Source organism: Carcharodon carcharias, chromosome 15 (genome assembly GCF_017639515.1).
Source record: "Carcharodon carcharias isolate sCarCar2 chromosome 15, sCarCar2.pri, whole genome shotgun sequence".
Classification (NCBI taxonomy): domain Eukaryota; kingdom Metazoa; phylum Chordata; class Chondrichthyes; order Lamniformes; family Lamnidae; genus Carcharodon; species Carcharodon carcharias.
Window position 1 is genome coordinate 38,696,431 of NC_054481.1, and position 24,964 is coordinate 38,721,394.

General features: G+C 41.0%; 1 protein-coding gene across 1 annotated transcript in view; it reads right to left on the reverse strand.

The window, feature by feature from the left end:
• Window positions 1-1,556: 1,556 nt before the first annotated feature.
• The window catches only part of syngr3a (synaptogyrin 3a), a 73,184-nt gene continuing 49,776 nt past the window's right edge, over window positions 1,557-24,964 (reverse strand). The window contains exons 3-4 of the mRNA XM_041206406.1: window positions 18,546-18,691; window positions 1,557-7,767 (exon numbers count right to left, since the gene is read on the reverse strand). Coding sequence (XP_041062340.1) covers window positions 7,576-7,767; window positions 18,546-18,691 — 338 coding nt within the window. The 3' untranslated portion in view covers window positions 1,557-7,575. The remainder of the gene's footprint in view (window positions 7,768-18,545; window positions 18,692-24,964) is intronic.

The window sequence follows — 24,964 nt, forward strand, 5'->3', positions numbered from 1 at the left end:
ATTGCAAGTTAGGCCACAGTTACTGTGCTGCAATCAGTTCTGATCACAGCATTATAGGAAGGCTGAGATTCCAGTAGTGGGTACTGTGGAGATTTACAAGGATATTGACTGGAACTTTAGCTGTAAGGAAAAATTGAATAGGCTGGGTTTGCTTTCTTTGAAACAGAGGAGCCTGAGGGGAGATTTTATTGAGGTGTACAAAATTATGAGCGGTCTGGCTCAAGTGGATAGGAAAGATCTATTTCCCTTAGCAGAGTGGTCAATAACCAGGGGGCTTAGATTTAGAGTAATTGGCAGAAGGATTGGAGGGGAACTGAGGAGAATTATTTTATAACAGAGGGTGTGGGGGTCTGGAACTCTGTCTCATAGAGTGGCAGTGAAAGAAATCTTCATTGATTTAAAAAAGTACTTGGATATGCATCTGAGGTGCTGTAACCTACAGAGCTAACGAACAAGATTGAGAGATTGGACTGGATTGCTCTTTTTTGGCTGGCATATACATAAGACATAGGAGCAGAAATTAGGCCATTCGGCCCATCGAGTCTGCTCAGCCATTCAATCATGGCTGATAAGTTTCTCGACCCCATTCTCCTGCCTTCTCTCCGTAACCTTTGATCCCCTTACCAATCAAGAACCTATCTCTCTCAGTCTTAAATACACTCAATGACCTGGCCTCCACAGCCTTCTGTGGCAATGAATTCCACAGATTCACCACTCTCTGGCTAAAGAAGCTTCTCCTCATCTCTGTTCTAAAAGGTCTTCCCTTTACTCTGAGGCTGTGCCCTCAGGTCCTAGTCTCTTCTACTAATGGAAACATTTTCCCCACATCTACTCCATCCAGGCCTTTCAGTATTCTGTAAGTTTCAAACAGATCCCCCCTCATCCTTCTAAACTCCATCGAGTATAGACCCAGAGTCCTCAAACGTTCCTCATATGTTAAGCCTTTCATTCCTGGGATTGTTCTCGTGAACCTCCTCTGGACCCTCTCCAGGGCCAGCACATCCTTCCTGAGATACGGGGCCCAAAATTGCTCACAATATTCTAAATGTGGTCTGGTCAAAGCCTTAAAAAGCCTCAGCAGCACATCCTTGCTTTTATATTCTAGTCCTCTCGAAATAAATGCCAACATTGCATTTGCCTTCCTAACTACTGACTCAACCTGCAAGTTAACCTTAAAAGAATCCTGGACTAGGACTCCCAAGTCCCTTTGCACTCCAGATTTCTGAATTCTCTCCCCATTTAGAAAATAGTCTATGCCTCTATTCTTTTATATATATATATATATATGGGCCAAATGGCCTCCTTCTGTGTTTGTATGTTAAATAAAAGTGGGTAAGAAATCCAGTCATTGACCTGAAGCCTGAAGTTTACACAGTCGTCTTATTGATCTTAGGAGCATATAAATAACTACAACCACATGGGGTTTTGCCTATTTAGAGCATTGACCACAAATGGACGGCTGGGTTTACAACTACTTACAACTGTGCTGCAAACCACAGAGTATACATGAGAAATATCACAAGGGATCTACAATAAATGGAGGCCAACATCGATCATTCATGTGCACTGACACATCTTTATTGAGAATTTATTGTACACCGGCACAAAGTTACTGATAATCACAAAAACAGAACGTTGTTCTTTGAGAACAAATAAACAAAGATGTAAATACAGTAGATTCACTTTTAAATTTTTATACTTTTTCCATACATCACTCATTTTGTACATTATTTTAAAACACAGTATAAACACCACTGTTACTGTACCATACTTTATGAATGTGAACTTCAGTGAAGAGGTTTACTACAAAGTGCACCATTTTGCTTCATTGGAATCTCCTTTTGGGTTTTAATTGTTTAATATATTTTCCTACTTATGAAATGATCATTTGGTTGCTTTTTTTTTAAACAAAGAGACCTTAATTTTTTTTTAAATACTGAATTATCGGTGGGAATATTCATTGCACAGTTTCAACAGACTTTTTAGTTAAGACCGGTGGTACTTTGCAAAATTGTAACTTCAGTTTATTCATTTGAAAATAGAAACCCTTACTCAAAACAATTAAAATAAAAAAAGGGTCCAATATAAGTTTAAGAAGTGAAGCTACAAAGTTGTTCAAGGCAATATGACCATTTGTACATCATCGCTGTTTGAAAAGCAATTGTGCAGGGATATAAAAAAGTTTACACTCATCAAAGCTGGACTCAAATGTAAAATATCAACAAGTGTATGAGTTTGGCGACAACAATTGCTTAGTGGCCCGTGTCAGCCATCTACACAAGAAACATAACAAAGAGTTCAGAGAACACTGTACAAAAACACATTGTACCTAAAAAAAAGCACAACTGTACAAATGAGAGGTCATCAAGGGAAAAAAATACCTTCTTTTGTTACATTTATCCAATGGGCACTTATGTATCCAGAATGAGATAAGTGTAACACACAGCAGAAGTTTTTTACCCCCGAGAATTTGTCTGCTATGACAAACATTTCTTGTTGATGTTCATTCAAATTGCCTTTAAGTGCATTGACTTTCTTTTGGCACTATGGTAAACTGCTTAAATGAAATTTAAAGATAAGCAAAAGAAACTTCAAGTAGCTATCAATGATTTGCAGTTACATAGCACTTGTAGTAAATACTCAAAGGTGCTTCACAGAACAGAAGACAATGAGGGGGTGGGGGGAGATTGCGAAATAAGACATTGGGCAATAGTAGGGAATCAATGGAATTGACCAAAATGTCAAGGAGTTTGATTTTGAGAGGAGTTTTCTGAAAGTGGCAAACGGGGAATTTAGAGAGTGTTTCAGAGTTCAGTAATCTGCCACTGATGCTGGAGTAGAGGAAAGGTGTAGTACACAGAACGTCAGAATGGAAAAAGCCGATGGAGGAGGCTACAGAGATGGAGTGGAGTGGGGTTTGTGGGGGGGATTTGTAAACAAGGATAAGCATTTTGTATTCAATGTACCTGGGACATGGAGTCAATGATGGGAGAGCTGAATTAATCTTCACAGTGCATCAATTTAAATGTGACTCACTGAATCTCCCCTAATGTGATCCAAACCTGAGGATGGTGTTTTATGTTCATTTGTAGGCCGACTCTGGAGCAAGTTAATTTTACCATACCAAATGGCCCAAGATTTCTTGGCGTTGGGTCTCTTTCACATTGTAAAAGTACCAGAAAATTAAGGCGTAAGTGAATTATGCTATTATTTAGGCTGCATCATTTCTTCCAGGAACTTTTGCACTGATCCACCCTCACCGAAGCCAGATAAGAGTGATTTTCGTAAAGCTAGTTCCAGTTAAATCAGTGGCGATTGCATATTTCTTGGCATTGTTACCACTTAAAACTGAAAAATTATGGTGCAGGTGAATGTATTTAAATACATCAGTTCAAAGTAATTGATTAAAGTGAAATAAAATCTCTGCTCTTGATATTTTTAACTCAGCTAAAACCCAGCAAAACATGCCGCTGCATCAATTTTGTCATTGGTGTCACCAGTGTTGTCCTCAGGTAGGTTCTGGGAGGCAGTGGTGGTGAACAGGAGGAGAGGGCAAGGAGATGGCAGTGCCCGCACTTATGCCGTGAAGCCAGCAGGACCACTGCTGCTCATTCTGGTTCCACACAAAAGTAACTTTAAAATAATAAAGTTGTCTTAACATTAATGGTCTCTAGTACTCCCTTCAACGGAGCTGGTTAGGCTGTGGAGGAAATTGGAAAACTTGCTCTGCTTGGTGTCTGACCATTTTTGACAGAAGTCTTTAAAAGTGTATTAGCCCCTCATTAGCATATGCAAGGGGCCTGAAGCTGTTTATGGCAGTCGGCACATTTGCCTGACAATGACCTGAACCAATGTGGATGTACTTCAGACGTCATTGAAGTGTGGGATATAGTGCCAGAAAATGGACCATTTTTGCCTCCATTTCACATCCAAGAAATGGGCAAACAATGTCTAATTTTTCCCCCTATCTAATTGGACACTTTTTTGGCAGTTACTAGTCCCATCTTCTAAATTTAAAAAAAAAATCTGTAATTTAGAATGTTCCTGAAAACTGAATACAGTAACTGAGGTGCCTCCATATCTCTGTAAACGATCAAGTTCAGTACAGTGAGAGGATTTAAGGTTCTGTGACTCAGGTCATGCCAATATTAATCTACTTAATTAATGCAGATGAGGTAAGCCATTGACTGGGTTGCTTTGGAGATCCCTGGATTGCCATTACAATCACATATTATTATTTTCCAGAGAATTTTGGAGTAAGTTCATAACAGGATTATCGGGACACCAAACAGGATAATTTACGGCATTAAGTTGTAGGTCGCGTTGCTCCAGGAACGTGTTCAACTGACAGAGATATAAAAAAGTCCACAAATTTACTCGAGGTAATGAAATTAAGGAATAAATGCTGTGGCAGGATAATAACCACTATTCATTTCAAATCTCACTGTGATGTTAATTTGCTGCTTTGTTTAAAATAAAACCTTATAAATTGTTACTGGCACTTTCCAGCTGCAGTCTAAAAATGGTTTCGTATCGAAATAGGTTTCTATGTTGGTTTCTTAGCAAACTTTCCCCTTACTTCACTGCTGCTAACATTCTGCTTGACAACTCTTTCCCACTACTATTGTTTCTCCCCTAGTTTCTGAAACTACAAAATTGAGATGTAATTACAGGTAAACTGCTCACTTCATGTCAAGCAGAACTAGTTAGTTTATGCTTACTATTCATCAATAATTGGTATCACTGCTAAGAGTATTGCATTTTCTTCAATTTGGCAGTATTAATATGGAAGAATCAGATAGAAGGTTTAGTAAATTTATAAGTGGAAGCAGTTATTGCAAAACACAAATTAATTGATGATTATTGCAAATTCAATTTGCAACATCAACTCTTATAAAGGTTTTTTCTCCCCTCAGAGAAGCATTTTGTCTCTCGAACTTGCCATGTGGAGGCTTAGATTCAGATTAAATGAGAAAACATGAATGCACAATTATGATACGGTATAAACACAGTTAATTATAATTTATTTGTGCAGAAATATCTGGAATGGCTTATCCAGGATGACAGTGGAACCAAAGGGAGTGAACCACAAATTTTTGGCATAAATAGCCATGAAGGGTATTTCAGGTGACAAAGGGGTTAGGAGTCTGTGATCTTTCACAAGGATGCTTTTCTACAATCCCTGTTCCAATATATGCTGTTACATGGGAAAGGATACGGCTTAAAGAATTTAGGTATATTATTTATGGATGTATTTATCTGTAGCCAATGGCTTCTCAAGTTCACTTGAATGCCTCATGGAGTCAGGGCGAAATCTCCTAAAATATTTCCTGAGATTGGTGCATATATTTTCCTGTGTTTTATTCCCCCCTGGGATTTGGATTATAGGCATTGGAGATGGTGGTGCATCGGTTTGTACCTTCGAATGGATAGCAGTCATTATGGCTAACGTGCTAACAGTTACCGATACAGGGATATCACGTTCTTAATCATTTTTACGTAAAAACAATCAAGCTTTATCCACCATTTCAGTGGTGTGTTTCTTTCCTTTATAAAACATTAATGCAGTCAAAGGATGTATATGAAGTTTGGCTTTGTCAAAGTAAAAAAAAGGAACCAGTTATCAATAAAACAAAAACTTTGTAGTATGTTTGAGAATGGAGTTTCTTCTGTTTGGCAGAAAAGGAGACAGGAGCTCTTGGAGCTACAGTGAGAACTGACTAAAATGGTCTAAAACCTGGAAAGCTGTGTAAATAGCTCAGCCATGCTAAAGAATTTGGTGTTATCCCAGAAGTGGCCAAACCATGAACTGGGTTGGTCAGTTGAAAGGGAACGCTGGAAAGCTACACCATCAGGACTGTCATAACTTGAGGGAAGGAGGGTTCATAGAAACATGCCTTGCTGATAGCAATTGTACCCTTGAAGTGTGAAGGTGAAATCTGTTACTGGATAGGACTCCTGACCTTGCCTGCACGGTTAAGGAACAGAATATGTGGTACTGTGTAGCTACGTAGTGTCACATTTGTGCGGGGTGAGTGATGCGAATGCTCACTGTTATGTAAGACATATCTATTGTATCGACTATTTAAAGTGAAATTTACCTTTTTATTTTAAGTACCAATTGCCTGTGAATTCAGGTGTAATTTGCATTAGTTCAGATTCGTGTTAAAGTAAAAACTACAAAAAGTGAAATCTTGTTGGCAATTTCTTCAATTGGGGGTCATTCAGTGAATTTGGATATTTTGGTTCATGGTTCCCCTACAGGGATCATAACAAATACAGAACTGCACTTCCTGTTGCTCTGGCATTATTTTGTTAAATGTATACAAAGGTTTTATGCTGGTGAAAAGGTTAAGGTTCAATTAGTAAGTCTAGACTTACCTGATTGGCAGTACAGGCATACACTGCAAATGGAATGACTTGTACTTAATTACATTCTGATGTTCTTAGTCAGAAAAGTTCAAGTAGACTTTGATGCGTTGGCTCAATGAACAGTTTGGGTGCACCTGGGCTGGGGAGGTTTAAAAGACCCTCCTCCTTGTATGCAGTGAGTTCCCCCTTCTAGTTATCCATTCTAAATTTGCTCATGTCCAACTCCATACATTAAGAATGAGGTTACTATACAAAAGACACACAATAAATGTTGGGTTATATAGAGAAGGACAGCCAAGCTTTTACTAAGATTACAACCAATACCGATGTTGAGTAATATCCTACTCATTCATATTATAAGACATCTGCAATCACTTGTATAAAACAGGATTTTAAAATATTTCCATGGTACCAATTCAAATGTTCAGCTGACTTGTTTCTAAGTTGTTCTAATCATGTTTATACGTTTTGGACCTATGCAATTAAATTGAAGCAGGAATACAGACTAAATTCACATCCCCACTTAGCTCTGAACATTTAACAAGTTAAAGCTTTATACAGTTAAACACAGCTAGAAAACCTGGCACGTCATGTGGAACAGTTAATCGTGAGCTCACAGGTACATCAAATAAATTGAAGAGGGTTCCTAAAAACACTAAATAGATGCTTTGTTGCTGGAAGAGGCTGCCTTTCCAACTTGCATACTACATATTAATACAAGAATGACAATACCACTAATATAGTGAGTACACCGCACTATTTTCTAAATAAAGGGAATCTAACATCAGTTTAGCACATGAAAAGCCTAATGATCTTCAACAGCACTTTAGTACTCTTGCAGCTAACCAACCAGTGAACAACACTGCACCACAGATAAAATATCTGCATTACAGTATCCCTTTTCCATTGGCCCACATAGGTTTCAGTTTAAATATCAAATCTCCAATGCATCTTTAAAAAATCCTTCACCATTGAAAATCATCTGCAAGTGCTGAAAAATGTTTTTTTTGTATGCTCACACAGTTGTTCTGCATATTGTACTTTTTGACAGACTTCAGTCTAGTAACTTGAACAATGTAAAGGGGCTGGGAAGATACACAGAAGCAATGAACAGATTTGATGTTTGATAGGCTGGATTGGAAAACTATCTAGGCCAACATAAGGGATACTGTATTTCTACATGTCGAGGGGGACCTTCAGCCTTTAATATGGGGGCATTTGATATCCTGTGGAGACTGTGTCCAGGTTTTCAGCAAACGGTGGGCTCTGGAAGGTTTCTGTGTTCTCAGTTCCAGTACTGTATGGAGGATGGCCAGTATCCAAGTGATCTTGGGAGAAGAGAGATGAGTCAGCTCCCAAACGGTACCGCTGCCATGCCTTCAGGGTTAGGCCAGCCTTTAATGAGATTAATTGAAATAAGGACTAAGTTATGCTTGTTAGTGTGCTATAACTAGAAATGAAGAGACATAATATAGCATACATAGTTAATGTGAAGGAGATGATTTTGTTAGTCAAGTCTCACTGCGCGTTGCAGTACACCATTTATTCCACACAGTATTACAGTGTTCAGCAATTCCTTTACTGTTTTTGTTTGTTTTAGGTATTCAATCACGTTTTGCATCTGCATGTAAAAATTGCTCATATAAATTAATCTGAGGTCAAATGTAATGAGGAATAGCTCTCACACAACATCAATGCAGTGATCCAGATGGGGTATGGATAATTTTATAAATCTTTTAAGCAAAAGTTCGTAATCAATTTTCATCAACAATGTCCCAACCTTTGACTACTGCCTAAACTCACTGAAAGTTGTTCATTATTAAATATTATATTTAGATTCTAATTACCTTTTTTCCCCATTCTTATGTTAGTGCATGCCAGTTTTGATTTGAAGATATTGTATAACCTGAGGGTACATCGATTTAATGACACAAAACACAAGGTACTTTGGATATGTAAGGATCTGTAATTTCTTAAAAGAAAAGTCTTTATAACTTCTTTACATATACAGTGAATTGAAGGATAGGTCATTGCTGTATTGAAAATAAATTCATCAGTTAGATGGACTGGATAACCCACAAAACACAAGTGAATGTTAGTCCTCATAAAAGGAAACTCTTGTTATGTGTTATACCTGACCAAGACATATCCTATTAGTTTTACATTAAAATATATTGTTTACCAAATGTTTTCTATTACCTCATAAATACAGAATATTAAAATGATCACAATTATCAAATCATGTTGGTATAACAAATAACTCAAATGTTATAAGATGTATTGTTATAGCAATGAGAATTTAACAATAACTCATTTTTAAATATTTGCTTTTTCTTTTTAAAACAAAACGATGCTGCAAAAAGACGCTTATTCCATGAAAGATATTTGATTAGATGTCATTCTACCATAGCTGGGAAAGGTAGGTCAGATCAATATCAATCATGGAATGACATACAGAAATTACTAAATTAAAATATATACTATTTTGTATCAATGACAAAGGCGCACCTTGCCCAGTCAACCGGGGAGGCGATGGCGTAATGGTATTGTCGCTAGATTAGTAATCCAGAGACCCAGGGTAATGCTCTGGGGACCCATGTTAGAATCCCACCACAGCAGATGGTGTACTTTGAATTCAATAAAAATCTGGAATTATAAGTCTAACAATGACCATGGAACCATTGTCAATTGTTGTAAAAAAAACCCATCTGGTTCACTAATGTCCTTTAGGGAAACTGTCATCCTTACCTGGTCTGGCCTACATGTGACTCCAGACCCACAGCAATATGGTTGACTCTAGCAAGCCACTCAGTTGTATCAAATTGTTACAAAGCCTCAAAAAAGGAATGAAACCAGACGGACTGCCCGGCATCGACCCAGGCACTGGAAACGACAACGGCAATCTCAGCTCTGTCGACCCTGCCTGGTCCTCCTTACTAACATCTGGGGGCTAGTGCCAAAATTGGGAGAGCTGTCTCACAAACTAGTCAAGCAGCAGCCTGACATAGTCATCCTCACGGAATCATACATAGGTAATGTCCTAGACACCACCATCACCACACCTGGGTATGTCCTGTCCCACTGGCAGCACAGGCCCAGCAGAGGTGGCGGCACAGCGGTATCCAGTTGGGAGGGAGCTGCCCTGAGAGTCCTCAACATCGACTCCAGACCTCATGAAGTCTCATGGCATTAGGTCAACGTGGGCAAGGAAACCACCTGCTGATTACCACATACTGCGCTCCCTCAACTGATGAATCAGTGCCCCTCCATGGAGGAAGCACTGAGGGTGGCAAGGGCGCAGAATGTACTCTGGGTGGGGGACTTCAATAGCTCGGTAGCACCATTATTGACTGAGCTGGCCGAGTCCTAAAGGACAGAACTGCTAGACTGGGTCTGCGGCAGGTGGTGAGGGAACCAACAAGAGGGAAAAACATATTTGACCTCATTCTCACCAAACTGCCTACCGCAGATGCATCTGTCCATGGCAGTATTGGTAGGAGTGACCACTGCACAGTCATTGTGGAGATGAAGTCCCACCTTCACAACGAGGATACCCTGCACCATGTTGTGTGGCACTACCACTGTGCTAAATGGGATAGATTTCGACCAGATCTAACAACTCAAGCCTGGGCATCTATGAGGCGCTGTGTGCCATCATCAGCAGTAGAATTGTACTCAAACACAATCTGTAATCTCATGGCCCGGCATATCCTCCACTCTTACCATTACCATCAAGTCAGGGGATCAACCCATTGTTCAATGAAGAGTGCAGGAAGGCATACCAGGAGCAGCACCAGGCATATCTTAAACTGAGATGTCAACCTGGTGAAGCTATAACACAGGACTACTTGCGCGCCAAACAGTATAAGCAGCAAGTGATAGACAGAGCTAAGCGATCACGAAGCCAACGGATCAGATCTAAGGTCTGCAGTCCCGCCACATCCACTCGTGAATGGTTGTGGTTAGCACAGTGGTATACAGTTCAGAGGCAGTGACCCTTGAAGTCCACAACATTTGACTCTAGACTCCATGAAGTTTCATTGCCTCAGGTCAAACATGAGCGAGGCAACCTGCTGATTACCAGCTAGCGGCTTCCCTCAGCTGATTGAAGGAGGAGGCTCCACAAATATCTCCATCCTTAATGATGGAAGAGCCTAGCAAAAGATAAAGCTAAAGCATTTGCTACAATCTTCAGCCAGAAGTGCCAAGTGGATGATCCATCTCGGCCTCCATCATCATTGATGCCAGTCTTCAGCCAATTCGATTCACTCCACGTGATAAAAAAAAATGGCTGAAGGCACTGGATACTGCAAAGGCTATGGGCCCTGACAATATTCCAGCAATAGTACTGAAAACTTCTGCTCCAGAACTTGCTGCGCCCCTAGCCAAGCTGTTTCAATACAGCTACAACACTGGCATCTACCCGGGCTATGTGGAAAATTGCCCAGGTGTGTCTTTTACACAAAAAGCAGGACAAATCCAACCCGACCAATTACCACCTCATCAATCTACTCTCCATCATCAATAAAGTAATGGAACGGGTCATCAGCAGTGCTATAAAGCAGCACATGCTTAGCAATAACCTGCTCACTGACGCTCATTTTGGGTTCCGCCAGGGCCATGCAGGTCCTGACCTCATTACAGGCTTGGTTCAAACATGGACAAAAGAGCTGAACTCCCAAGGTGAGGTGAGTCTGACTGCCCTTGACATCAAGGCCACATTTGACTGAGAGTGGCATCAAGGAGCCCTAGCAAAACTAGAGTCAATGGGAATCAGGGGGAAAACTTTCCACTGGTTGGAGTCATACAAAAGAAGATGGCTGTGGTTGTTGGAGGTCAGTCATCTCAGCTCCAGGACATCACCGTAGGAGTTCCTTAGGGTAGTGTCTTCAGCCCAACCATCTTCAGCTGCTTCATCAATAACCTTCCTTCCATCATAAGGTCAGAGGTGGGATTGTTTGCTGATGATTGTACAATGCTCAGCATTCGCGACTCCTGAGATACTGAAGCAGTCCATGTCCAAATGCAGCAAGACCTGGACAATATCCAGGCTTAAGCTGACTAATGGCAAGTAAAATTTGCACCACACAAGTATCAGGCAATGACCATCTCCAACAGGAGAGAATCCAACCATCGCCCCTTGACATTCAATGGCATTACCATCACTGAATCCCCCACTATCAACATCCTGGGGGTTACCATTGACCAGAAACTGAACTGGACTAGCCATATTAATACTGTGGTTACAAAAGCAGGTCAGAAGCTAGAAACCGTGTGACAAGTATCTTACCTCCTGACTCCCCAAAGCCTGTTTACCATCCACAAGGCACAAGCCAGGAGTGTGATGGAATATTGCCCAATTGCCTGGATGAGTGCAGCTCCCACAACACTCAAGAAGCTTGACACATCCAGGACAATGCGGCCGCTTGATAGGCACCACATCTGCAAACATTCACTCCCTCCACCACCAACGCATAGTAGAAGCAGTGTGTACTATCTTTAAGATACACTGCAGAAACTCACCAAGGCTCCTTTAACAGCACTTTCCAAAACTATGACCACTGCCATCTTGAAGGACAAAGGCAGCAGATGGATGGGAACGCCATCACCTGGAAGTTCCCCTCCAAGCAACTCACCATCCTGACTTGGAAATATGTTGATGTTCCTTCACTGTTGCTGGGTCAAAATCCTGAAACTCCCTCCCTAACAGCACTGTGGGTGTACCTACACCACATGGACTCAGCGGTTCAAGAAGGCAGCTCACCACCACCTCAAGGGCAATTAGGAATGGGCAATAAATGCTGGCCTAACCAGCGAAGCCTACATCCCATGAATGAATAAAAAAAAACCTGCCCCCAACCCCCATCCTCCTAACTTAACTATGGGAACTTGTGCCAAAATTAGGAGAGGTGCCCCATGGACTGGTCAAGCAATAGCCTGACATAGTTGCAATCGCAGAATTAGACCTTTCAGCCAACGTCCCAGACTCCTCTGGCACCATCCTTAGATACATCTTGTCCCAAGGCAGACCTACCAGAGGTGTTCGCACAGTGGTATACAGTTCAGAGGCAGTGACCCTTGAAGTCCACAACATTTGACTCTAGACTCAATGAAGTTTCATTCCCTCAGGTCAAACATGAGCGAGAAAACCTGCTGATTACCAGCTATCGGCTTCCCTCAGCTGATGTATCAGCTTCACCATAAAGGGTCAGACATTTAGGTCCGGGATGAGGAGAAACGGCTTCACTCAAAAGGGTTGTGAATCTTGGGGCTTCTCTACCCCAGAAAGCCATGGATGCTCAGTCATTGTATATTCAACACAGATTTTGATAGGTTTTTGGTTACTAAGGAAGGGATGTGGTTCTTGTGCGGGAATGGGGAGTTGAGATAGAAGATAGCCCTGATCTTGTTGAAGGGTGAATCAAGCTTTAAGGGTCAACTCCTGTTCCTATTTCTTAAGTTTACACCTTCACATTGAACACTAATTCAAAGAAGCACAGCAAGAGCACAGAATTTACTCTGGATGGGAGGACTTCAATGTCCATCACCATTACTCATCAAGATGACTGAGTCCTGAGGGACATTGCTTGTAGACTGGGCTTGCAGCAGGTTGTGAGCGAACTAACGTGAGGAAAAAATCTACTTGATCTTATCTTCACCAATTGACTTGTCGAAGACACATCTGCCCATGACAGAATTGGTGAGAGTGACCATTGCACAGTCCTTGTTGGGGCAAAGTTCCATCTTCATACTGAACGTACCTTCCATCCTGTTGTGTGGCAGACCATTGTTCTAAATGAGATAAATTCAGAGCCAATCCAACAGCTGAAAACTGGCCATGGGGCACTGTAGTCATCAGCAGAACTGTATTCAACCACAATCAGCCACCTCATGGCCCAGCATATTACTCATTACCATCAAAGCCAGCAAACCAACCCTGGTTCAATAAGTAGTGTAAGAGACCATACCAGGCATACCTAAAATTGAGGTACCTTGTCAAGCTACAGAAACAGAGGAAGCAGAATGCCATAGACTGAACTAAGCAATCCTCAACTAATGAATAACATCAAAGCTCTGCAGTCCTGCCACATCCAGTCGTGAATGGTGGTGGACAATTAACCTTCAATGGGAGGAGAAGGCTCCATGAACATCCTCACTTCAACAACATGAATCCCAGTGCATCAGTACAAAAGGCAAGGCTGAAGATTTTGCAATCAACTTCAGCCAGAAATATCAAGATGATAATTCATCTTGGTCTCTCCTGCGGTCTCTACCTTCATAGATGCCAGTCTTTAGCCAATTTCATTCGCTGCATGGTAATATCAAGAAATGGCTGAACGTACTGGATACAGCAAAGGCTACTAGCCCCAACAACAGCCCGGTTATAATGCTGGAGACTTGTGTTCCAGAACTAGCCAGGCTCCTAGACAGTACAGCTATAACACTGACATCTAACCAGCAAGGTTGGACTTGTATCTAGCAGAAAGGAAAATGGTTGTGGTTGATGGAAGCCAATCATCTTAGCCCCAGGACATCACCACAGGAGTTCCTCAGGGTAGTGTCCTAGACCCAACCATCTTCAGTTGTTTTATCAATGGTCCTCTTTCTATCATAAGATCAGAAGTGGGAGATGTTCACTGATGATTGCACAGTTCAGTACCATTTGCAACTCTTCAGATACTGAAACAGACTGTGTCCAAATGCAGCAAGACCTGGACAATATTTAGGCTTGGGCTGATAAGTGGTGAATTACTTTAAGCCACACAAGTGCTAGACAATGATTGCCTCCAACAAGTGAGAATCTAACCATCTTCCCCGACATTCTACGGCATTACCATTGCTGAATCCTCCAATATCAACATCCTGTGGATTACCATTGACCAAAATCTTAACTGGGTGAGCCATATAAATACTGTAGCTACAAGAGTAGGTCAGAGACTGGGAATTCTGTGGCGTGTAATCCATATCTTAACTCACCAAAATCCATCCACCATCGCTAAAAGGCACAAGTTAAGAGTGTGTTGGAATACTCTCAATTTGCCTGGATGAGTGCAGCTCCAACAACACTCAAAAAGCTCAACATCATCCAGGACAAAGCAGCTGCTTAACTGGCACTCCATCCACTACATTACGCATTCACTCCCTCCCCTACTGGTGAACTGTGGCTGCAGTGTATAGCATTGACAAGGTGCACTGCAGCCACTTGCTAAAACATTTTTGGCGGCATTTCCCAAACTCATTACCCCTATCACTAGAAGGACAAGGACCGCAAGTACAAAGGAACACCACCACCACCACCACCACCGAGTTCCTACCCAAGATCCTGATTTGGAAATACATTGCCACTCATTTATTGTCACTGGGTCAAAATCCTGAAACTCCCATCCTAATAGCATTACCTACACCACATGGGCTGCAGCAGTTCAAGGTGGTTCAGCACCACCTTCTGAAGGGCAATTAAGATGGGCATAGGAACAGGAGTAGGCCATTTGGCCCTTCAAACCTGCTCTGCTGTTCAATAAAATCATAGCCGATCTGATTGTGGTTTCAACTCCACTTTCCTGTCTGCCCCCCATAACCCTTGACTCCCTTGTCTATCAAAAATCTAACTCAGCCTTGAATAATTTCAATGACCCAGCCTCTACTGCTTTCTGGGGAAGAAAATTCCACAGGCTAATGATTTTCTGGGAGAAAAAAATTATCCTCAGCTCTGTCTTAAAAGGGAGACCTCTTAGTTAAACTATGTCCCCTGGTTCTAATCTCTCGCAATGAGGGGATAATATGTTGGAATTGCCAATGGATGAATTTTAAAGATCTGTACTGAACCAAACCTAAGCTACGCTGTTCCAGTTTCAGGCTTAAACTATTTAAAACAAACTGGAGAAAATTTGAAACCAGGAGTTTTCTTTCTTCTAGGGAGGATATGTTGACTTTGGAGGGAGTGCATTATAGGTTTACCAGAATGGCATGTGAATTCCTCGGGCTAAATTACAAGGAGTTACACAAACTGATCTGATCGAAGTTTTCAAGATATTAAGGGGAACTGAAAAGGTAGATAGAGAGAAACACTGCTTGGGGACGTTAGGATTAGGGCTGTGCGGAATAATCTAAATATTAGAGCCAGACCTTTCAGGAGTAAAATTGGGAAACATTTCGACACACAAAGGTTATTTTTTTAGAAATTTGAAACTCTATTCCATAAATATCATTTCATACAAGTTTAGTTGTTAATTTTAACTCTGAGATTAATAGATATGTTTTAAAGGTATTAAGGGATATGGGACAAAAGTGGGTATAAGGAGATAGGTCATGTATCAGCCATGCTTCAGGCTACAGGGGAGTGCAACTAGCCACGTAGCTCTTACAGAGAGCCAGCATAGACATGACAGGCCAAAGGGCCTTCTTCTGTGCTGCAAGAATTCTATGATTCCATTCTATCATACCAACCTTTCACTTTGGCAAGGTGGTAAAAGTAGAAATGATCATTTGAATATTTCAGCACAAGGTAATCACGATGGTGATTTGCTCATCCCAACTAGAACCTTCATCATATGTGATTTAGTTACATTCACGATTTGAATTTATTGTGTCAGGCATTATTTTAATTTTGTGTGAGTTATTAACGCAAAATTCTGAAATGTCTTTGAAACTACATTCTTTTGTATTTTCTTAACAAGCTAAAATAAGCTCCAAATTCTGAACCATTCAGTAAAAGACTGATGTGGTTAGCTTTGTGTTTCTGCTTACAGGAAATTAAGTTGACGTAGTGGAAAATGTGATAAAAGCAGACCGTCGAGACAATTAATCTGAGGTGTCTGTGTTAGGCATGATGTCAGGCACTGAGCAACTAATTACCTGGTCTCATTAGAGCACTAAGTGAAATAAGAAGTTATTAATAATTTAATGATTATTATCTCATGTGTTAATGATGTTAAAACTGTATTCTGACAGGGTGAAGTGAGTCAGTTACTTTGTTAACAGTCAGAAAGACTGGTCTACACTTGTGCAGATGATGAAGGTTGAGGCACAAGTCTTTGAACATCTTCCGCAAATCCTATATTTTTAAATTTGTTGAAGGCAAAGAGAGTCAAGTAGCCCTGAAAAAAAATGTGATGGAACAGTAGATAGTAATTACAAATAATAGAAATTCTTTTAAAACATACACAGATATTACATAAGTTGATGTGTTTGGTAAGACTGCCCAATTTAGGCTTTGATCTTTATGTTCCATTTTACCATTCTCAGAATGGCTGAGCATTGCAACTTCTGTAAATTAACTCTTCTTTGAAGAAAGATGTCTGAAATATGCCAGTTTTAAAGGACGGAGTTTTATCTGATTCTTTTTATATAATACTGTGAGTCTAGGCTGGGCCAATTGGTACAGCATTAAGAATTGTGCAATGATCTCTCCCAGTAGATCAGTTGGTGCATATGCTGTCCAATGTGTTACTTAACTATGGAAAGCCCAAAACAAAAACAGAATTACCTGGAAAAACTCAGCAGGTCTGGCAGCATCGGCGGAGAAGAAAAGAGTTGACGTTTCGAGTCCTCATGACCCTTCGACAGAACTTGAGTTCGAGTCCAAGAAAGAGTTGAAATAGGACTCGAACTCAAGTTCTGTCGAAGGGTCATGAGGACTCGAAATTTCAACTCTTTTCTTCTCCGCTGATGCTGCCAGACCTGCTGAGTTTTTCCAGGTAATTCTGTTTTTGTTTTAGATTTCCAGCATCCGCAGTTTTTTTGTTTTTATCTATGGAAAGTCCCAGTTTTGTTTCCAAGCCTGCAACTAGTTGTCTCATTCCAGTCTTGGCCACAATAAGGAGCACTGCAAATGGCTCTGGTAACCTGGGTTAGGAAGCTGCCAGTGCTCGCTGCTGATCCCTATCTAGTATGTTGGACAACTAACAATGGTCTGTGAAAATGTGCACTGAAAGAGTCAATGCTGTCAGAAGGAGGAGGAGAAAAATTGGGAAAGAAAGGAAAACAAGTTCTTAATTTTAAAAAAAGAAACTCAAAAAATGACAAAAAGCTATCACCAACATCAGTCAAAGTGAGTGCAAAGAAGAGAAATGGGAAGAAAAGATTTGACAAAGGGAAACAAATTGTTGTATCAAACTTATTTCTTCAGAGCTTCTTTAAAATAAGATTCACACGAAAAGATTCATTGAAAGGGGCTCTGAGGTTTGTGGGACATTACTACTTTTTAACTGTAGAAGTATGATTTTAAATAGAGATGGTTATGTAGAATATATGGTTAATGTTGTCATAGCAGTTTTATTTCTGAAAGATTCAAAGCCTAAAACAAATTGCTGTACAAAGTATGTTGTACTGTGATATTCTAGATCACTTTAAAACCAAAATCTGGCAACTTCATTGACAACATTTACCAAGTTTCTAAAGATAATTGTGGCTATTAGAGCAGGTCAGAGGCTGGGTCACCTCCTGATTCCCCACAACCTGTCCATCATCTACAAGTCAGGAGTGTTGGAATACTCCACATTTGTCTGGATGAGTGCAGCTCCCACAACACTGAAGAAGCTGAACACTGTCCAGGACAAAGCAGCCCATTTGATTGGCACCCCATCCACCAGCTTCAACATTCATTTCCTCCACCACTGACACAGAGTAGCAACAGTGTGTCCCATTTACAAGATGCACTGCAGCAACTCACCAAGGCTCCTTTGACAGCACCTTCCAAATCCTTTGACCTCCAACACTTAGAAAAGCCAGGGCAGCAGATACATGGGAACACCACCACCTGCAAGTTCCCCTCCAAGCCACTCATCACCCTGACTTGGAAATATATTGCCATTCCTTCACTGACACTGGGTCAAAATCCTGGAACTCCCTTCCTAACAGCACTGTGGGTGTACCTACACCACATGGACTGCAGCAGTTCAAGAAGGCAGCTCGCCACTACCTTCTCAAGGGCAGTTAGGGATGGGCAATAAATGCTGGCCCAGCCAGTGAAGCCCACACCCCATGGAAGAATAAAACATTTGTAGAACTTTGAAACATAAAAACTAGAACAGCATGTTTATTTCATGGCATAAAAATGGAATGGAAAATTCAATTCTCTGTTACATTTGAACAGGATATGCAGGTGCATGAGCCCCAGTTTTTAACTCCAGATGCAAGAGTACATGGTGCTGGAAATACTTTTCAGAACTTACCCAGGACAAAATGGAAAGGAAGGAGAAGGCAATGGCAGCGCGAGCAGCATCAGCTCCTTGAAGGAGGGGAAGGTCTTCTGATGAAGTCATCTGCCACTGATTTTCCAAAAAACAGAAGCTAACAAACCACAAGAATGTCCACAGTCCTGGAACAGATTTTAAAAGAACACAAAGTTAATGAGCAGTTCAATAACTTGCAGGAGTGCTTTAGGGTTTTGGAGTTAACATGGCTGTGTGTGTGTGTGTCAGATTGTTGGGTCGGTCTTGTCACATACAACCACAGAAATTTCATTCACCAACATGTCATTTTAGTATGTTCATGTTAGTGCCAGAATCGTGGTCGCACTTTCATCTCTCAGTCAGAGGACTGTGGATTCAGGTCCTTCTCCAGAGACTTGAGCACAAAAGCCTAGGCTGCCACTTCACTGCAATCCAGAGGGAGTGCTGCAGACCAGGCCAAGCTGTCTTTCAGATGAGATGTTAACCAAGGCCTTCGCACTACGCTGCAGAAATAGACCATTCGGCCCATCGTGTCTGCACTTGCTCTCCAAATAAGTATTATGACTTAAGTGCCATTCTCCTGCCTTTTCCCTGTGCCCTTGCACATTGTTTTGATTCAAATAACCATCTAATGCCCACCTGAGTGCCTCGTTTGAACCTCCCTCCACCAAGCAGTGTCTCCCAGACCTAAACCACTTGCTGTGTGAAAAAGTTTTTTCTCACATCACATTTGTTTCTTTTGCTAAATCACTTTAAATCTATGCCCTCTCATTCTCAATCCTTTTATGAGCAGTAACAGTTTCTCCCTACCTACTCTATCGACATCCCTCAAGATTTTGAACACCACTATCAAATCTCCTCTTAGTCTTCTTCTCTCCAAGGAGAACAGTCCCAACCTATCTAACTGAAATTTCTCATCCCTGGAACCATTCTTGTAAATCTCTCCAATATGATCTCATCTTTCCTATAGTGTGGCACCCAGAACTCTACACAATACTTCAGCTGAGGTATAACTAATGTCCTATGCAAGTTCAGCATAATCTCCTTGGTCTTGAACTCTGTGCCCCTATTAATAAAGCCCAGGATACTGTATGCTTTATTAACTGCTCTTTCCACTTGTCCTGCCACCTTCATTGATCTACACCCATAATCGCCCAGGTCCCTCTGCTCCTGCACCTCTGTAAGAATTGTAACGCTTATTTTATATTGTCTCTCCATGTTCTTCCTATCAAAATGCATCACCTCACACTTCTAAGCATTGAATTTCATCTACCACCTATCTACCCACTTCAACAACTTGTCTATGTCCTTCTGAAGTTCTACACTGTCCTCATCACAGCTTACAATGCTTCCAAATTTTGTATCATCCACAAACTTTGAGACTGTCCCCTTCACACCAAGATCTAGATCATTAAAAAAAATCAGGAAAAGCAAGGGTCCCAATACTGACTCCTGAGGAGCTCCATTATAAACCTTCCTCCAGCCCGAAAAATATCCATTAATCATTACCCTCTGTTTCCTATTAGTCAACCAATTTTGTATTCACGTTGCTACTGTCCCTTTCATTCCATGAGCAATAACTTTTCTCACAAGTCTGTTGTGTGACACTGTATCGAATGCCTTTTGAAAATCCATGTACACCACTTCAACAGCATTCCGCTCATTTACCCTGTTACCTCTTCAAAAAAAAAACTTCAGCAATTTAGTTACACACGATTTCCCCTTTAGAAATCTTTGCTGCCTCTTCCTTATCAACCCATATTTTTCCATGTGACTACTAATTCTATCCAGAATAATTGTTTCTAGAAGCTTCCACCACTGAAGTTAAACTGACTAGTCTGTAATTGCTGGGCTTATCCTTATAACCTTTTTTGAACAAGATTGTAATGTTTGCAATTCTCCAGTCCCCTGGCACCTCCCCTGAGTCTAGGGCAGACTGAAAGATTATGACCAGCGCCCCTGCAATTTCCACCCTTGCATCCTTCAATATGCTTGGATGCATCTCATCGGGTCCTGGTACCTTGTCAACTTTAAGTACTGACAGTTTATCCAATACCTCCTCCTTATCAATTTTGAGCCCTTCTAGTGACAGAGTTTCCTCCTCTGTCACCATGGCCTGGGTAGCATCTGCTTCCTTGGTAAAGACAGATGCAAAGTATCTATTTAACAACTCAGCCATGCCCCCTGCTTCCATGCGTAAATCCCCTTTTTGGTCCCTAATTGGCCCTTTCCTCCTTTTACCACCCTTTTACTAATTATGTGCCTATAGAAGACTTTGGGATTCCCCTTTATGTTGGTTGCCAGACCTTTCTTAGACTCTCTTCACTTCTCTAATATGCCTTTTCACCACCCCTCTGAACCTTCTGTATTCCGCTTGGTTCTCAATTGTATTTTTTACCTGACACCTGTCATAAGCACACTTTTTCTTCTTTATCTTAATTTCTATCTCTTTTTTCATCCATGGAGCTCTGGATTTGTTTGCCCTACCTTTCCCTTTTGAGGGAATATACCTTGACTTTGCCCGAACCATTTCTTCTTTGAAAGTAGCCCATTGTTCATCTGCAGTTTTTCTTGCCAACCTTTGGTTCCAGTCTATCCAGCCCAGCCCCATTCTTGCCCGATTGAAGCCGGCTCTCCCCCAGTTAAGTATTCTTTCTCTGGATTGCCTCTCGTCCTTTTCTACCATTATCCTAAACCTTGCCTTGTGTGCCCTCTTCGATGGATGTAAAAGATCCCATGGCATTATCTTGAAGAAATTAAGAGGTGTTATCCTGGCTAGCATATATCCCTCAATTAAAAGGATTAGATTATCTGATCATTATCACATAACCATTTGTAGGGCCTTGCTGTGTGTAAATTTGTTGCCACGGTTCCCAGTGATAACAGTGACTACACTCAAAAGATACATTGTTGGCTGTAAGTGTGCTTTGGAATGTCTTCAGGTCATGAAAGGTGCTATAAAAATGCAAGTCTTCATTTTCTTTTGTAAAGAATTGATATAGTCTCAACCATGCTTGATTCAAGAAACGATATATCGCAATTTATCCTTTTATTTTCTTAATTAGAAGAACGGTTGCATTCCTTTTTATAGCAGATTTTCTCAGTGAGCTATTCATTAACTTGTCCTATGCTCTTATGTTTAGAAACTGCAGTTCTTTGCTGCTTTGAAGCGTCATGTACTGTACAGTGCTTTCAGGTTTGATTATTCCATTCGCGATCTGTAGAACTTCTCCCTTAATGAGCATGTATCTTCCTCTGACATCTCAAACAACACTCCTGCGCTCTCCTCAACCTCATTCCCTTTCTCTTAGAATTAATGTCAGCTTAAGGTTTTGTGCAGAGAATTTCTCAAGCCTCATAAAACGCACTTTGCGACACCTTAATCATTTGTCAAAATGTAAAATCCAAGCTTTTTCCTATTAATGATCACCACTGCATACTTAAAATTCTGGAGTCACTTTCAAATATTTATAGCAGCAGTACATTCATGGGTTTTTTTTTGTCAACCTTGACTGACTAAATACTGTACAAGTGTGCTGTTAGAACAAGGACAAAGACAAATTGCAATTATATGCCCACTCTCAGATTTGTGTTTTTGAATAAACAGTGAATTATTGTAACAACAGCTGTGTTCAAAATAATAACCACAAGCACATGTTAAACTAAAGCATTATCAAATTTTAACCGCCTACACTAACAGAATGTTTATTGCTCTTGGGGCAAAATTTCCACTGATAAATGTGTTGAATATGGGTCTGTATGCAACAATCTTTTTCTTCAGCTTTATGAACCAGGGCTCCCACTTCTAATTGCTTTCAGTCCTGGCTGAAAGACTTCGCTCAGCCACTGGTGCCCATGAAACTGGACCACAAGCATGTGTTTGTGAGGAGCAAGAAAGACAAAACTTAGTTGAAGAAAAGTGCCTTGGGGAAAAGAGTTCCTCTGTATTCTGTTTGCAGTAAAGTTGTAAAGGTGTTTAGAAAGAATATGCCCAAGCTTGTCTGATCAAATGCTGCTGTTAACCCATTAAAATAATAACAACAGAATAAAATGCTAGTCTCAGTATCGGATTGTTTAAAAATACATCTGGTTCACTAATATTCTTCAGGGAAGGAAATCGGCCAACCTTATCTGGTCTGGCTTACATGCGACTCTGGGTCCACAGCAAGACAGTTGGCTCTTAACTGCCTTCTGAAATAGCCTAGCAAGTGGCTCAGTTCTATCAAACCACAGCAGAAAAGTTAAAGAAGAATAAAACCCATGGACAACCCAGTAGTGAACTAGAGAATGCAAATAACAGATGCACACCAGGCTGAATTGACACTGCAAAGTCATCCTCACTAACAGCTGGAGCTTGTGCCAAAACTGCGAGAGCTGTCTCACAGATTAGTCAAGCAACAACCTGACCAGCCATACTCATCAAATCGTACCTTACAGACAATGTCCCAGACACCAACATCACCACTGCATATGTCCTGTCCCACCGGCAGGACAGACCCATTAGAGGAGGCAGCACATATCCAGTCAGGAGGGAATGGCCCTGTGAGTCCTCAATATTGAGTGCAGACCCTATGAAGTCTTAGGGTATCAGATCAAATATGGGCAGGGAAACATCCTGATGATTATTGCCCTCCTCAACTGATGAATCACGTTGAACACCATTTTGAAGAAGCATTGGGGGTGGCAAGAGCATAGAATGTACTTTGGGTGGGGGACTTCAATGTCCATCACCAACAGTAGCTTGTTAATATCACTGCTGACTGAGCTGGCCGAGTTCTGAAGAACGTATCCATCTGACTGGGCCTTTTGTCGGATGGTAAGATAACCAGCAAGGGGAGAAACCTACCTAGCCTCATACTCAGCAATCTGAGTTTTACAGATGCATCAGATCAAACAGTTATTGCGGAGATGAAGTCCTGTCTTCACACTGAGGACATCCTCCATTGTTTTGTGTGGCACTACCACTGTGCTAAATGGGATAGAACAGATCCAGCAGCTCAAAACTGGGCATTCCTGGCATTGTGATCCATCAGCAGCAGCAGAACAGTATTCAATGACATTCTGTAACCTCACTGTCCAGCATATCCCTCACTCTACCATTACCATCAAGCCAGGGGACTGAGCCTGGTTGTCATGAAAATATAATAATTCTCGTAATATTGTGATTTATTGAAACATGGGTTAATAGTGGGATTTAATTAAATTGGAGACAGCTTGTCTGGGAGCTTTGATGTATCAAAAAAGCTGGGATTGAAATGCTATGTACGTAAACATGGCTGAAGTTTTAGAATGTGGGGTGTAAGGAAAATTTGCATTTTTAGATAAACCAGAGTAGTTTGAATTTCAAAGAGATGGTAAGATGTTACATTTAGCCACAAACAGCTAAGCCAACCAGTGTGTTTATTTTTCCCCAAAGATTACTGATAAAATTAGTACCATGAAAGATTTATATTATGAAAAAAGTAAAGTTGCAAAAACATATGGGAACAATGGAATTTGCATTAAAAGGGAGGAACATGTATAAAGGAGATGAGACTATGTGTAAGAGGAGAAGGCATACTAATATCTAACACAAGTGTGAAAAGTCTGCAGCCTCTGAGCATCAAGTTACTGTCTACAGGAACCAAGGCCAAAAAAACTCACCTTGAATATCATTGTCCAGGGTATCATGTTGCTTTGCCTGGGTCTGTTTAAATCTATTTGTTTTTACTGTTGCCTTAATGGGGGTGTAACTGGAAACCAGATTAATTAGGGGTTTTGGGAGTTATTATAGTAGTAATTTGTAGATCTATCTATGTGCTTGAAATCTTTTCTTTTGTTAATAAATGTTTCATTTAGTTTTCTAAAAAAAACCTCTGAGGTCATGGGAGACTTATTACTACTGAATTCAAGGCACACATCTCGAAATAAAATACAAATTGCAAAATCGTTGTGACTGCGTAATCAAGGTTCCTTCGTGAATTTGATCCGCCTGACACACATCATCTGCTGTGTCATAACACTGCTTTAATGAGGAGTATAGGAGAGCTTGCCAGCAGCAGCATCAGACACATCTGAAAATGAGATGTCAACCAGATAAAGCAACAACACAGTACTATGTGCATTTTTTAAATTCATTCATGGAATGTGTGCTTCGTTGGCTAGACCAGGATTTATTGCCCATGCCTAACTGCCCTTGAGAAGGTGATGGTGAGCTGCCTCCTTGAACCGCTGCAGTCCATGTGGTATAGGTACACCCACAGTACTGTTAGGTAGGCAGTTCCAGGATTTTGACCCGGTGACAGTGGAGGAACAGTGATATATTTCCAAGTCAGGATGATGACTGACTTGGAGGGGAACTTCCAATTGGTGGTGTTCCCATCTAACTGCTGCTCTTATCCATCTACATGATAGTGGTCGTGGGTTTAGAAGGTGCTGTC